General features: G+C 40.0%; 1 protein-coding gene across 4 annotated transcripts in view; it reads left to right on the top strand.

Annotated features, from left to right (window-relative positions):
* Nucleotides 1-16,447, top strand: part of ANO6 (anoctamin 6) — a 190,336-nt gene that overhangs the window by 42,205 nt on the left and 131,684 nt on the right. For 2 of the 4 annotated variants that reach the window (XM_054591205.1, XM_054591207.1), the window contains exon 2: nt 5,747-5,806. The exons of the other annotated variants lie outside the window; for them this stretch is intronic. In XM_054591205.1, coding sequence (XP_054447180.1) covers nt 5,747-5,806 — 60 coding nt within the window. The remainder of the gene's footprint in view (nt 1-5,746; nt 5,807-16,447) is intronic. 4 annotated transcript variants of the gene reach the window in all.

Here is a 16,447-nt window from a genome sequence, read left to right as displayed (position 1 = left end):
AGTGTCTTGATTTTAAAGATCATTTCAGGCATCTGTTCCTCCTGTGTTGAGTGTACTCTATCAAAGTATTAACTTTTGGAGATCTAAGGAATAAATATAGCATACTCCACTTCTGAGAAAGATGGATAGCCATTGCAATTCCCTGTTTGGAAATTGAGGAAAGCTCAAAGAAGCACATCCTGGCTATCATAATAATGATAGTTGTATTTTCTTAAGTGCTTACTGTTAGGCCATGTGTAAAGTCCCATTTAGTATTCATTATACCCTTACTAAGACACATTAGGGTGATGCTTATTTTCCAGATTAGGAAGCTGAGAGTTTTCTCAACTAAACATTACCTGATTGACTTCCTGATGCCCCTTGATTGGTAGATTCTTGTCATTCCTATCACCTCTTGTCCCTTCTGCACACCACTGCTGGTCCCACCTGTGTTCTTTAAAACATTCTCCCTCAGAAACACTTTCAAAGACCCCGCCTTGCATAGAGATAAAGTCCAAACGTCAGTATATACAGGTTGGCTCCATTTCTTTAACTTTACATCCCAGAACCTCCTTACCAGAACTTGCTGTACAGAACTTTTTCTACCCTAAGGTAATCAATACTGTGTACTTTCCAACCTATTCCTCTGCCCTAGCATTGGTGAATGCCTACTCTTTGCCAATCACTCTGTTAGAATCTTAGGTACGCAGTCCCTGCTTTTAAAACTTTATAGTTAGTGGCAAGAGAGACCTGGGCATAAATCACTTCTCCTCACATTGTTATTGTAGTATTATTGACTGTATTTCATATGCTGTGCTTTACATGACCTTGACTGTTTTGTAACTACCAACCTCTACTTATCAATTCCATCACCTTTTCACCCAGTGCCTCAACCCCTCTTTCCTTTGGCAACCGTCAGTCTGATCTTCATATCTATCAGTCTGTTTCTGTTTCATTTGTTTATATTATTCTTTAGATTCCATATGTAACTGAAACCATATGGTATTTGTCTCTTGACTTATTTCACTTAGCATACCCTCTAGGTCCATCCATGCTGTAACAAATGGTAAGATTTTGTTCTTTTTTATGGCCACGTAATATTCCATTATAGATATCACACCTTCTTTATCCATTTGTCTATTGATGGACACTTGGGTTGCTTCCACAGCTTGGTTTTTTAAGTAGAGCTGCAATGAACAATTGATAGGAGTGCATATATTCTTTTGAAGTAGTGTTTTGGTTTTCTTTGGATATATACATAAAATTGGAATTGCTGGGTTATAAGGTAGTTCCAGCCTTAATTATTTGAGGAAACTTTATATGGTTTTCCACAGTGGCTGTACCAATTTGCATTTTTCCCAATAGTACATGAGATTCCCTTTTCTCCACATCCTCTCCAATGCTTGTTGTTTGTTGATTTATTGATGACAGCCATTCTGACAGGTGTGAGGTGATATTTCATTGTGGTTTTAATTTGCATTTCCCTGATGATTAGTGACATTGAGCATATTTTCATGTCTATTGGTCATCTTTCATCCTCTTTTGAGAAGTATCTATTTAGGTCTTTTGCCCATTTATTTAATTTGGTTTTTGTTTTTGTTTTTTTTTGGTGTTGAGTTGTATGAGTTTTATAAATTGTGGATATTAACCCCTTATCAGATATAGATAGCATTGGCAAATATGTTTTCCCGTTCAGTAGACTGTCTTTTCATTTTGTTGATGGTTTCCTTTGCTGCAAAAACTTTTTAGGGGGAACACTTTGTAAAGTACATAATTGTCTAACCACTATGCTGGACACCTGAAATATAAAATAATATTGAATGGAAACTGTAATGGAAAAAAATTTCTTTAATTAAAAAAATTTTTAATTAAAAATTTTATGGGAAATTAAAATGAGATCAAAAAGAAAAGGAATGGTACAAAATTTCTATTAAAATAAATCTTATTTATATGTTTTTAAAACATCACTTCTTTACATTTATGTGTTTAATCCCAGACTGGCTCAGAGCTCTTGTCCTTGGTGAGACTATCTCTAATCATTTGAAGCACAAATGATTCTGCTTCCTCTGAATGCAGCCTGAGCTGACTATCAAATATTTATCTTCAAGCTTTGACCTTCTTTTCATGTGATTGGATCTTAGCCCACTTTTAGGTTATAGATTTCATAGACAAAGTTGGGATTTTAATGTGCCTTTGATCTCTAAACTCTAATATTTAAAGGAAAGGTTGATTAATTGGTAAAAATCTATAAAATTGTATAAAGAAAATTTTAGCCTGGGACTACCATACCTTTAAAATATTGTGTTCTGAGACCAACATGTATTAAAGTATAAAAATTAGTTTGGCACACAAATATGACATATCATTTGTTATTCTGAATTTTTAAACCCTGGTGCCAAGTCTTTTTTTTTTAATCAAATTAGTAATATTACTGTAACACTTTCCTTTTCATTAGTTATCAGCACAGGAAGAAAGCCTTTTGAAAATAAGCCAAGCCTTAAAAAGACACTAATAAATAAAATATCCTGGGCTCTAGTCCTTTGAGTTGTGCGATTTGTTAAAATCATCATAAAAATAAACGGTGTGAGCAGGAAGAGTCCTGAGTCAGGAAGTAGGAAACCTGTTCTAGCCCTGGCTCCAGTCACTTAATGGGCGCCCTTGATATAGTCAGAAGCACTGTGAGCTCCAGTTTGGCTTCGCTTGCCCAGTGAGGCCATCTGCATCATAGCAGGCATAGTGGGGTCTTGATCTATCAAATACTTTTGTGGGTGCCTCTCTCTCTGTTAGGTGAATTTTATCTAAGTATTTATTGATATGTTGTATTAATTTGCTAAGACTACCATAACAAAACACTCACAGACTGGGTGGGTTAAGCAACAGAAATTTATTCTCCCCCTATTCCTGAGGGTTTAAGTCCAAGGTGTTGGCACATTTAGTTTCTTCTGGGCCCTCTTTCCTTGGCTTGACTGTGCCTTCTTCCTGTGTCCTCACATAGTTTTTCCTTTGTGTGCACATCCCTGGCATCTTTGTGTGTGTCCATATTTCACATTCTTAGGAGGATACCAGTCTGATTGGACTCGGGTCCACTTTAATGGTTTCATTTTAACATCATCACCTCTTTAAAGCCCTTATCTCCAAATTTAGTTGCATTCTGAGGTACTGGCAGTTAGGGCTTCAAGTTCTGAATTTTGAGGAGACACAGTTCAGCCTATAACATCTATTTAAAATAACACCCTTTGTTTTAAATTATTTATAGAAAAACTAGTATAAAGGAGAAACCAGAAATAGCCTTACACATATTTAATGCCTATTATTAAGAAGGGGAGGGTATAAGTACATAAAAAGAGAATTCAAGCTGTATTAGAGGCTATAAAAGGAAAAATAATACTCTTCTGGCCTCTTTCTTCTGCACTAGGGGAACTTCTTTCAATACATTTACATAGATGTTTGCTGTACAGACACCAGGTGCATTTTTTTCCTCTCTTAACGTATCACGTGGAATACAGACATCTCAGTATCTGCACACGTTCTGCATTGGCCTTCTTTCGAAAGACTATGTCGTATTCCATTGTGTATGTGCCTGAAGTTAATATAATTAATCACCTGTTAATGGGCATTTATGCTGTTTCCAGGGTTCCTCAACTGCCCCCGTCTACCTCCCCACCCCCATTGCAATCAACAGAGTTGGACTCCTTTTAAAAACCCATGATGGAAAGAATAGTGACAAGCCACCTAACAGAAGTAACTGGCCCCAATTTTGGTGAAGACAGCCTTTGTTTTTTACCTTTCTGCATATTGGTCCTGACCGGAGGCGCTGTGAAAGGTGTTTCAGTCTTTCTTACCTCCCTGTACCCAACCCCATGCCGGTACCTCTCCTGGGCTTCCTTTGGCAGCATCAACTCATCTCCATACAGCAGCCCTTCCTCCTCAGGAAGAAAGGTCTGTTCAAATGATTAGCAAGCATAGGCTGTTTTTAGTTGAGTAAAACAGTTTTTCATCTAAGAATTGCTGTTTCCATGCCCATGGCTGCACATGAACCCCCTCTGGCTGTTTGCACCATTTGGAGAGGGACCAGCTTTCTCATGGAATGTGAGCAGTCTTACTGCTAATCCAGATTTACAGTTGAGACTGGGGTGCCCGGCGCCCACTGGGTTTGCAGCCCCTCCGAGCCCTGCATGCAGCTCTGAGACAGAGGGCAGTGCGGGGCCCCCCAGCCCCGCTGTTTCCCCGGCCCGGCTGCTTAGCCACAGGTATCACCTGGCATCATTCTACAAGCTGAACCACGGTGCAGATGTTCTTTGCTGAAGAATTACTTTCATTTCTAACTCATTTTAGGAAATGAAGCAGTCTGTCAGAGGTGTTTCTTCATTTCCACACCCCCGGAGAGTTCATTTTCTCCTGGGTTTCTAACCACATGTGGGCAGTGCTTTACTAACCCAGATGTGAGAAATACCAACATTCCTCTTCTAAAGCAGCCCTTACTTCCCTGTGGAATCCAATGCGAAAGCCCGGAGGTAGCTTGTGCTCTTATTAACGTAAATATTTCTGAGGCTTTGGTCTCATGATGCTTGTGGACGTGCTGTGTGTGTGGGCTTTGGTGCAGGAAAAATATAATTTAGTAACAGATTTAAAAGGTTGTCTGGAGTGTTTCTAATTACTGTTTGTTTAGTTCACCATTGCCTAATAAGTGGATTTAAGTAACCTTGGGGGCAGGGAATGTAATGTTCATATTGCAGTCAACCATGCAAATCAAATTCTAACTAAGCATTGCAGAGAACGCACCATGGAGTCAGTTTATAGACTTGTGCTATTGAATTTTAAATTTAGAACTGAGAGCGCTTTGCAATGGGCATTTTCCACCTGTCCTTCACCGCCATGAATTATGCAAATGTCCAAAATCAACCCTACTCTGTGGGTACAACCCCATTTAAAATGTGTCTGTGGCCCTTGGCATTCAGCTCATAAAAATATGTGTTAAGGACAAAATTATTTCCTTTACCATATTGCATATATAACTCTAAGCAGCCACATTTTGTTAGCTTAGTTGAATTAAATCCTTGGGCGTCTCCAGATTAATATGCTAAAGTCTTTTCAATTGGTTAAAAAAAAACTATTAAGATAAGAGTTAGAGAGGGAGAATTTATGAGCTTCCCTTGGCTTCCTTTTTTCATTCTCCGTCAGTGGCTGTAATAGGAAACTGAAGCATCAAAAGGGCCTGGAACAGTGGTTCTAACCTAGGCTGCACCTTGGATTCAGCCTGGGAACTTTAAAAAATTCTGATGCCTGGGTCACAACCCCCGAGATTCTGGTTTAATTGTCTAGAATGCAACCTCCACTGGGATTTCTAAAAGCTCTGCAGAGGATGTGATTGTGCACTATGAGTTGAGAACCACAGACCTAAGATATCTGGGATTTAAGAGGTCATTATATTCAGCAGCTCTCGGCTGTGGTTGCAAACTGATTTTACCTGGAAAGCTTCTCAAAGAAATACAAATGCCCTTATCAATTGAAACCATGTTTCTGAGGGAGGGAGTTGGTATTTTTAGAAAGCTTCTAGATGATTCTTATGCACAGTAAGAGATAAGGTCAACTGACAAAACGTAACCATCCCATATCACAGGTAAGGAAAAATGAGAGCTAGAAAGGTTAAACAGCTTTCTCAGGTTGCCGCAGAGGCAGGTCTGGTACTCAGGTCTGATGCCTCCTACTGCCTGACAGTGCCTCCTTATATGTCCGTTTTATTTATTAATGCCTCCTCGTCCTTCAGGTGATGTTCCCGCCTCCAACAGGCCTTTACTGAGAACTCAGACTCTCCCATCCGGTCTGGGTAAGATGCCCTTTGTATCTGAATAGCGCTCTCACTTACATTTCCCCTCAGACGGTCAGCTCCAGGAGCACAGAACCTGTATCTTGTCCTTTCTGTAACTTTCTGGCATGTCACTGAGTCCCAAATACTATTTGTTGTATTGAAATCCCCTAATTTTTTATTTATCAATTAGTCCACATGGATTGCTAAATTAAAAAAAAAAATCCATTCCCATAGGCTAGCTTCTGAAAGCAAAAGTTATTTCTTACCTGTCAACAGCCAAGATCTAACACACAAGGACTTCCTACTCCTGCCTTCCAGAAGAGGGCTTTTTGGCAAAAAAATTAAATTAAATTAAATAATATATACATTTATCAAGGGGTTTTTGATGACAAAATAATGAAAAGAAAATTTCAGTAACTTTACGTGTTGCTCAAGGTACTTAACAACAACCAGGATCTTTTGAATAACATACTTACAAGTGTGTATGTCATAAATGAAAGAGAGTGTGTGGCATTACATTACGATAAAAATTTGTCTGGAGAAAAATAATGCTATTTCATAAGAATGTGTTCAGGACTAAATTATTTCCCTTACCATATTGCATATACAACTCTGAGCATCCATAGTTGAATTAAATCCTTTCGCTTCTCTGGATTAACATGTTAAAGTCTTTTTAATTGATTAAAAAACCTATTAATCTGTCATCCCAGTTTACTTAAGGTTATGCTTGGCCAGTGTCTTCTTTTTATTTGAAAGTGTACTATTATGTTTACTTTTGTAGCTGTAACAGCAAGCAGATTGCAGCCAATATCTCTTCACTTTACTGGGGGCCATGAGGCTCCACAAAGGAGTAATAGAAAATAGCTGTTTTCTTGTTTGGAGAATTCAGAGTTCAGACTTTTTGGAGCCAAAATTGCAAACTGGGCAGTGTTGTAGGGCAGATGTTAAGATGCTCCAGACAGAAGAGAACAATGACCAGAATCTGTGAAAGCATTATGAAGTCTTAATAAGACCTTGCAGGTTCATGCTTTATATTGGAGGGTTTTTTTAAAAGATTTTATTTATTTTCAGAGAGAGGGGAAGGGAGGGAGAAAGAAAAGGAGAGAAACAGCAATGTGTGTTGCCTCTCATGCACCCCCTACTGGGGGACTTGGCCCATAACCCAGGCATGTGGCCTGACTGGGGATCAAACCGGTGACCCTTTGGTCCGCAGGCCAGCACTCAATCCACTGAGCTGCACCAGCCAGGGCTATAATTGGGAGTCTTCATGTCCCAGGTAAGTGGCAAGGTGGCAGCATATAAGCAAAGCCACCATTTATCAGGGGAAATCTTCCTAAGAGAAATATTCTTAAAAAGTTCAGGAGAAAGCTAAGTCATTCAGCTAGAGGTACGTGCACAACATTTTTATATTAAAATAACTTTGAATGTCAGACATGAAATTGTAAAATTCCTAGAAGAAAAAAGGTGGTAAGGTCCTTGATAGAGGTCGTGGCGATGCTTTTTAGAATCTCACACCAAAGCAAAAGCGACACAAGCAAAAATAAATAAGTAGGACTGCATCATACTACAAAATTTCTGCACAGTAAAGGATACTAATCTACTGAATGTGAGAAAATATTCACAAGTCATATCTAATTAGATAAGGGTCTAATCTCTGAAATATACAAAGAACACATACAACTTAATAGCAAAATAAATGCAACTACAAAACTGAATAGACACTTTTCCAAAGAAGATGTAGAGGTGGCCAACAGGTACATGGAAAAATGCTCAATGTCATTAATCATCAGGGTGATGCAAATCAAAATCACAATGAGCTGTCACCTCACACCTGACAGAATGGCTATTATCAAAAACAAAACGAAACAAAACTAAACAAGACATAAGACTTTACACAGATGTGGAGAAAAGCGAACCCTTGTATACTGCTGGTGGGATTGTAAACTGGAGCAGTCACTATGGAAGAAAGTATGGAGATTCCTCAGAAAGTTAAAAATAGAACTACCATATGATCCAGCAATTCGATAGTTGGGTATTTATTAAAGAAAGTGAAGACACTAACTAGAAAAGATATATGAGGTCTGCCTGGAAAAAGTCCAGCCATTGTTAATATAATGAAAACAGTTTGTGTGATGTCAATATAACCTGGCAACCAAGGAGAGTGGACTGGAATGTACATGCATGAACAATGATGACTTCACTGTACTTGTTTGGGGGGGGGGCAGTAGATGCTGTTGAGTGAGCATGTGTACTGTGTAGCCATCACATTCAAAATGACTGAGTGAATCATTGCAGCATTACAATTATTAACAAAAGCTAAGTGTCTATTAATGGATGGATGAATACAGAAAAAAGAAATTATATATATATATATATATATATATATATATATATAATGGAATATTACTCAGCCATGAAAAAGAACGAAATCTTGCCATTTGTGATAACATGGATGGAACTTTAAGGCATTACGCTACGTGAAATAAGTCAGAGGAAGACAAATATTGTATGATGTCTTTTACAATGTGAAATCTAAGCAACAAACCAAATTTACAGAGAACAGATTGGTAGTTGCCAGAGGCAGAGGGTAGCGTATTGGGAGGAGTGGGTGAAGGATTATAAATTTCTCCCATAAATCTGTTACAGGTGTATGACATAATAGAATTAACTCTGATCATACTGTGAAATGAAATGCAAGGTCTTCGTGATATTTTTTAAAATAAAATAAGAAGTTTTAAAGAACCATCTACTTCTAGTCTCTCCTTTGCTCCTATTTGGATGAAAGACTAACAAGCCAATCAAAGTTTTTGTTAAGTAACCTATTTCTTTTATACTAATTTCAGAGGCTCAGTAGTACATTCTGGAAGAGAAGGAGGAGGGAAAGGACAAAAGTTTATTAATTAAGTAAGACACAGTGTTCGATGGCTTCACTCATGCTGTGCCATGGAATCTTTATGACTACTCTGCACATTAGGCTTCATTCACACCAATTTTAACATGTGATAAGGCACATGAGGCTTGTCCTGAAAACATCCAGCCATTATTAATGAAACAAGAACTGTTTGTGCAACATGGATGTAACCTGGCAGCCAAGGAGAGTGGACTGGAATGCACATGTGTAAACAATGATGACTTCACTGTACTAGTCACTAGGGGCAGTAGATGCCATTGAATAAGCATGTGTACTGTGTGGCCGTCACATTCAAAATGACTGAGGGAGTAGAGCAATGAATCTGCATCAAATTTTGCATTAAGCTTGAACATGACTCCACAGAAACTATTCACATGATTCAGAAGGCTGCACGTATGGGCAACTGGTGACTGGCATTTTCATCATGATAATGCATGAGCCTGCTCATACATCACATCTTGTGCAGAGACTTGGCAAAACAGCAAATCACCCAGGTGACTCAGCACTCCTACAGCCCAGATTTGGTGCCTTGTGACTTCTGGCTTTTCCCAAAACTAAATTCATCTTTGAAAGGGAAGAGATTTCAGACCATCAATGAGGTTCAACAAAGTAGAATAGGACAGCTTATTGTGATTGGAACTGTGTGAGGTCCCAAGGTGCCTACTTTGAGGGGGGCTGAGGCATCATTGTCCTATGTACACTGTTTTTTGTATCTTGTATCTTCTTCAATAAATGTCTCCTTTTCATAGTACATGGATGGATACTTTCTGGACAGACCTTGTCTATGCACCTGTCCACAAGGGAGAAGAACTAAAATTTGAATGTAGGTCCCTCTCCTTCCATGATCCTTGTATTTATTTATTTTTAACCACATTTGGCCTCTTATATCATGGGAGTAAAGAGGTCTATAGAAGAGGTCATTATTAACTATGAGTATTTATGATCCTGATAGAAGAGGCTGGCTCTTCTGTTAGAGTTGTTCTTTAACACCTGTAAACTAACACTTATAAACTTCTGTCAAACAGTTAAAAGCATTTCCACATAATGTCCTATAAAGCTTGATTGTTAAAATGACATCTTATTATTGCAGTGGTCCTCTGAGTCCCAGCGATGTAGTCATTGTCATGGTTTTAAAAGGAGGAAAGGAATAGTCAGCAGTGAACAATAGTCGACTTTTGTTCAAAAGATACAGAGCTTCCGCTGGATTTTGTGCTCTCTCTCTCAGGCATCATGCGTTTGACATTGGGGAGACAGCAAAGCAAAATGCTTGGTAATTGCACTTGGCCATGCAATTCCTGGGTTTGAGAATCCTGACTCTGTTGCCCGTACTGGATGTGTGATCCCAGGCAAGAGACCTCATCTCTTTGTACATCAGTTCCCTTTTGGTAAGATGGGAACAATAATAGCTTGATTGCCATTTTAGGAATTGAATAGCATAAAGTGTACCAAGAGTTAGCATTGTGTGCCACAAATTTAGTGCTTGGTAAATGTTTACCTATTCTTAGTGGACAAAAGCTAAATGCTGCTTGGCCCAGTGATCCCACCTCCAGGTACTTACCTAAGAGAAATGAAAACCTGTGTTTGTCTAAGCCCTTTTAGCAAAAGTTTATAGAAGTTTTCTTCATAATAGCTAAAACCTGGAAAGAACTCACATTTTCATCAAATGGCAAATGGACAAACTGTGGTACATTCATACTACAGAATACTTATTCAGAAGCAAAAAGGAACAAATTACTGATCCAGGCAACACCATGGCTAGGTCTCAAAAGCATTATGCTAAGTAAAAGAAGCCAGGTATAAAGGCTGTGTACTATTTGATTCCATTTATATGACATTCTAAAGAGACAAGACTGCAGGACAGAAATATCGTTGTTTGCCAAAGACTGCAATCGGGTGGAAGAGCGGGATTGCACAGGGCCAAGAGGGAACTTTGGGGAGTGAAAGAAATACTCTGTATCTTCTTTGCCATGGAGCTCACATGATTGTGTGCTTTTGTCAAACATATGATTGTGTTCTGGCTGAACCGACAGTTACTTTTTCAGATTACTAAGTAGTCGGAGTGCACGTATGAGTAAGGAGTATTATCTCAGAGCAAGATTAACATGGGTAAATTTTCATTGCATATATGTTTAACCCCAATAAATATGATGTTTTTTAAGGCAGGTGCTACAACATGAACAAGGACTAGTGGGAGAAAATGGGGTTGGAGACAATGAATAGTGAGAAGGTTCAGAAACTGCAGCTGTTCTTTGGTTTCAGTGATTGTCTGAAACAGAAGGAATGATTTCATTAATTTTCCTCTCACAGGCTATGAGTTTGAAAAATGTAGTAACCTGTGCAATAGTCCTGTCCTGCCCTACCCTACCATATCTGATTCTCTGCTGTGAGCACTGGTCTGCTTCCCATTCCTTGAGCCTACACATTTGGAGCTGTTTCTGTTTCGCAGGCACTGGGCCCTCCTGGGTTGCTTCCTGGGAGAACCCTGCAGGAGGGCTCGCCGTGTGGTAAGGTATCCATGGAAACAGTGCATTGGTGTTCTAGCTGAACAGAGGGTTACCTTTCCAGATTACTAAATAGCCCGAGTACACTTATGAGTAAGGAATGTTATCTCAGAGCATTGTTCATTCATCATGAGTCACAGAGGCCCTTGGCAGTTCCTCATGGAGCTCCTGTCTGTCTCAGCAGCATGGGGCACAGTTCACCACTCCCTCCTTCCTGAAATTCTTTCTTCACTTGGCACCTGTTATGCTACTCCATCTGTGATGCTATTCCACCTTGCTTCTGCTTACAGCTCATTTGTTCTCTCTCAGTCTCCCCTGCTGGATCCTTCTCCTCCTATTCCTGGTCTCTAAACTTGAGAGAGCCAGGGGCTTTGTTCTCTGACCACTTCCCCATCTCTACTCGTTCCTGAGGTGATCTCATTCGTTTCCAGGGCCTTAAATACCATCTGTATGCTGATGGCTTCTACATACTTACCTTTAGCCCCCATCTCTCCCTTGCTTTCCAAATGCCTGTTTTATCTCTCCACTTGGTTGTTTAATAGACATCTCAAATGTAACATGTCCAAAACCAACTTCTCTCTCTCTCTCTTCTTTTTTTTTTTAGCGTTGTATTGTGTGGTTTATTTCACCCGTACGTGTGATACATATGACAACTGCAGCGTAATGGAGGAAGGTGGAGGTAAAAGCACAGGTGACCAGTGCAAACAGAGGCTTCCTGGTGGCCCTTTTCTTTTTTCAGTGTGCCCAGAGGGATGGATTTTTTTTTTTTAATTTATTTTTTCAAATACATTTGTCTCTGCCTCCCCCCCACCACTTTCCCTTGCCCCCTCCCTCCTCCTCCTTCCCTCCCTCAGCTCTTCCCCTTTGGTTTTGTCCATGAGTCCTTGCTATATATATGTTCCTTGACTTTCCCCTTCCCTTCCTTTTCCCCGCCCCCAGAACCAACTTCATGATTTGTTTTTTAAACCTACACTTTTTCCATGGTTCCTTATCTCAGCAGTGACTCCACCAGTTACTGAGTCCAAAAACTCGATGCCATCCTCGATTTTTGCCTTCCTCTCATGCCTCGTAGTGGATCGATTAGCATCTCTCCGCAGTCCGAGCACCCCTGATCTCCCACTTCCACAGCCAAACCCCAGCCCTGGCCGCCTCACGTCTGCCTAGGGTTCTGCAGTGGCTTCCTAAGCCCTCTTCCTGTGTCCATCTGTGTGCCTCATTGTCTGAGTTCACACAACAGCCACAGCAATTCTCCTGCTTTTTACTTTTATATACTACTTTCAGTGGCTTTTCTATAAACAGTATGAAGTCCAGACTCTTTGCCATGCACTGTAAGGCCCTTGTTACCTCTCTGTCCCCATCTCTTCCCTCTCTGCCTGTCTGTCAAGGTGCCCCAGTCACACTGGCCTCTCACCGTCCCTGGACCTGCCGCCCTCCTTCCTGGAACGCTGCTCTCCTCCCCCTCTCCGCCTCCCAACCCCTTACTGTCTCGGATTCTTGTACCTGCGCTTCACTCAGTTCTTCAAACGCTACCCTAGAACTGGCATCCCCTACTCACCTGTCTGAAATACCACTTTTATTCCCTTGACATGCTTTATTTGACTTCAAAGCATACATCTCCACTTGAAATTAGTATATGGGCATTTATTTATTGTCTCTGTCCCCTGGTAGATCGTAAGTTCCATAAGGACATTATTTTGGTGCTCAATAAGTATTTGTTGAACAATTGAAGGAATAAGTGAGTTAATGCTCTGGTACCCTAACGTTAAAATTCAAAGAACCGCACACCCTCCTGGACCCTGATATACCTCTCCATCTCTTACCCAATTTCATTGTCCTTTTTTAAGACAGAATTTATAAAATATTATCTAAGTGTGCTATAGCTATTTATTACTCATTGACTCTGTTATGGTTTGGTGTCTTTTCCCATCACTCTTGAAATTTCTCAGGGTCATTGACAATCTGTGTGTTGCTGCTTCTAGTAGGTACATTCTCACCCTGTCTTACTGGGTCTCTGAGTAGCTTTAAGAACGGGTTTTCCATTATGTTTGAAATTCCCTCCTAATTTGCTTCCCCTTCCCAACTAGTCATTTCTTGATCTTTTTGTGGCATTCCCTTCTTTCTGGGACCACAAAATATTGAGAATTGTTCAGGGTGTCGCTTAGGCCCTCCTCTCTCTCTGTATACTCCTCTATTCCCAGGGATTTAAATACCAGCGATGAGCTGATGGCTGCCCAATATATATGTGCAGCACCGACCTCTTCTGAGCTCCAGACCTTACATCTACTGCCCCCTTGACATCTCTTTGGGTGTCTCATGCCAAGGAAGTTGAACTTTTTTTCAACTACAGTTTACGTAGAATATTAGTTTCAGGTGTACAACATAGTAATTAGTCATTTATATAACCTATGAAATAAATCAAATACATCATTTATTGATCAACCCAATAAATCTAGTACCAGTCTGACACCGTACCTAATTATTATATTATTGGCCATATCCCTTATGCTGTACTTTACATCCCTGTGACTATTTTTATAGTTGACAATTTGCACATCACAATCCCCAAGGAGGAACTCTTGGTTCGCTTCTCTATTCCATCTACTTGAGCCTGTCTTTCCATATCCCATCTTTGCTCTCTCAGTCAAATGGTACCACCATCCTCCCAATTTCCAGCATCAGAAACCTGGGTGTCTTTCATCTTTATTTTCTTCCTCATTGTCATCCCTTCCCCAGCACTTTCAGTTCTACCTTCAAAATGTATTTTGTATTTGTCTTCTCTGTCTCCACTACTACTGCCTTCAGCCAACTTTGTTGCCTGGACCTCAGCAGTATCTAATAACAGGCCTGTTGCCACCACTCTTGCCACAGCAGAGTGCTCTGTCATGCCCCGATGCCACACACTACTTTCCTGTCAGCGCGTGGTGGCGTATGGCCCCTGCCTCCTCTTCTGCCTCATTTTGTTCCCAGCCTCTCCTCTCTTCATTCGCACCTTTCAATCACCCTGACGTCTTTTGGTCATATCCTTCAGCACACCAGGACGTTTCCTGCTTCGGAACTATTGGCTTGCTTAGCCCGCTTCCTTGAACGTTCTTTGTTTAGCCCTGCGTGGCCAGCTCCTTCTCATCTTTCAGCTCTGAAGTTAAATACCACTCCTCAGGGAGCCTCCTCTGACCACACTGCCCAAAATACTTCCCTCTCTTTGGCTCTGTCATAGGAACCTACTTATTTCCCTCTTATCCACTAAGCAGAGTCAGTTATTTTTAAAGTATTTACAATTAGTTTTTATTATAGAATATGAGTGCCCTGAAAAGGGGCTTTTTCTGTTTTGCTGTCTTCTGCATTTAGCGCAGCCGGTGGCAGTAGTGGGTGCCAGCACGGTCATGCTCCTGCTTCTGTGTGTCATGTCGTGATATGTGTGACAGGAATCCTCTCCTCCATTTTTTTAAGTAGGGAAAAAATTGTTTTTATTTTATCAAAGTTTTGCCTAATTAATACATTTTACATAATTAGAAAATTAAATAATGCTATAAGATTTGTTAGGAAAAATAGCATCTTTCCACTTTCTGTTTGCCAGAAGCAAGTGTTTTTCAACTTTAGCAGATTATTTTAGTAATAACTTCTATCTTTTTTAATTAATATGCTTGCATTGTTACCTACCTACTTCTTAGTTTTAGGAAATATCTGTTGATGAAAAAGTGAGTATTCAGCTCACTTTCCTCTACCCCTGCCCCTGTCCCCTTCATATACCAACTTCCCCAGCCCTCAGGTTGTAATTGTACTGTGACTCTGTTTAAGATCAACATATAATATTTACTTTATTATCACTATGTAACACTTTCCACAGAAAAGCTCCCTAACATAGTTTGATTACTTTCCCTCTTAAGACTACTCAGCAGATATTATTTTTCTTTTAATTTTTGATGTACCTATTAATAGCCTCAGACTCAGCCTGGTTGTAAATCTCTTCATATAACCAACTACACAGAGAATCTGTCCAATTCATTGTATTTGAGGAACTTTCTCCTGGAGCCTTCTGACCTTTGCTCTGTTTAGGTTGCTTTCTCAGCGCCCCAAAAGCAAGGACTTCCCCTTCTCCCCTGCCCCTGAAGACTCTGCCTGCCTTTTGTCTTGGATCTGTCAGTCTCTGGAGTTTAAGGCTTACCCTTTGTTGGTTTACTACTTCATTTTGGTGGAGCACATTCTCCAGTTTCTTATGGAGAAAGAGTGTAAGAGAGGTAATTTTGAGGGACATGCAAATCTGACAGTTCCTTTGTTCTCTCTGGCTTTAAAAGATATTTTTTTTTTTAAACTCCATCTGAGGATATATTTATTGATTTTAGAGAGAAAGGGAAGGGGGGTGGAGGGGCAGGTGTAGAGAGAGACAGAGACAGAGAAAGAAACATGGATGTGAAAGAGAAACATGAATCAGCCACCTCCTCTACATGCCCTGACTGGGGATCAAACCTACAACCCAGATATGTGTCCTGACTGGGAATTGAACTTGCCACCTTTTGGGGTATGGGACAGTCCTCCAACCAACTGCACCACCCAGCCAGGGCTCACTCCAGCTTTTAATTGATGGCTTTGATGAGGCTTATAGTTCTAAGGTAGAAATCATCTGTTCTCAGAATTTTTAAGCCTTTGCCTTCTAGATAAGTTGTTCTTGGTAAGTTTCTGCCATTCTGACTTGAAATCTTTTGTATGAAACTATTTTACTCCCTGGAAACCATAGTGATAAACTTTGGTGTAGGTCTATGTGCACTTAATATACTGGAAACTTGATTGGCCTTTTCACCGTGGAAACCCCATTCCCCACTCCTCTCCTAGCCTCACCTCTGTCCTTTCTTTAAGTAGAAATAGTGTCCTTCAGGTCTCAGGGAAAGATCTTCAATTCCGGGAAATTTCTTCCCTTACCAATTACATCCCCTCCACTTTCTTTAATAATGAACACTCTATTATATTGGCTATCCTGAATTGGCCTCTAAACTCTCCGTCTTTCCTGTTTTATTTCTCTGTCTTTTTGTTCAACTTTCTTGGACATTTTCTAAATTGTATCTTATATTGAATTTTTAATCTGCCATCTTTTTATTCTAAGGGCTCCTTTTTATTCTCTGAATATTTCTCTGATAAATCTTATCATTATTTAATGGATATACTTTTCTCAGATATTTGAAGATGCCAGAATTTTTATTTTTGTTTCTTTAAATTTCTTCTTCCTGTGATTTTTTTCTCTCCTCTAATGTGCTT

This window comes from Pteronotus mesoamericanus, unplaced genomic scaffold, assembly GCF_021234165.1.
Source record: "Pteronotus mesoamericanus isolate MK-2021 breed Mesoamerican mustached bat unplaced genomic scaffold, CSHL_Meso_final scaffold_21, whole genome shotgun sequence".
Lineage (NCBI taxonomy): Eukaryota > Metazoa > Chordata > Mammalia > Chiroptera > Mormoopidae > Pteronotus > Pteronotus mesoamericanus.
This window is presented reverse-complemented; position numbering and strand designations above follow the sequence as displayed.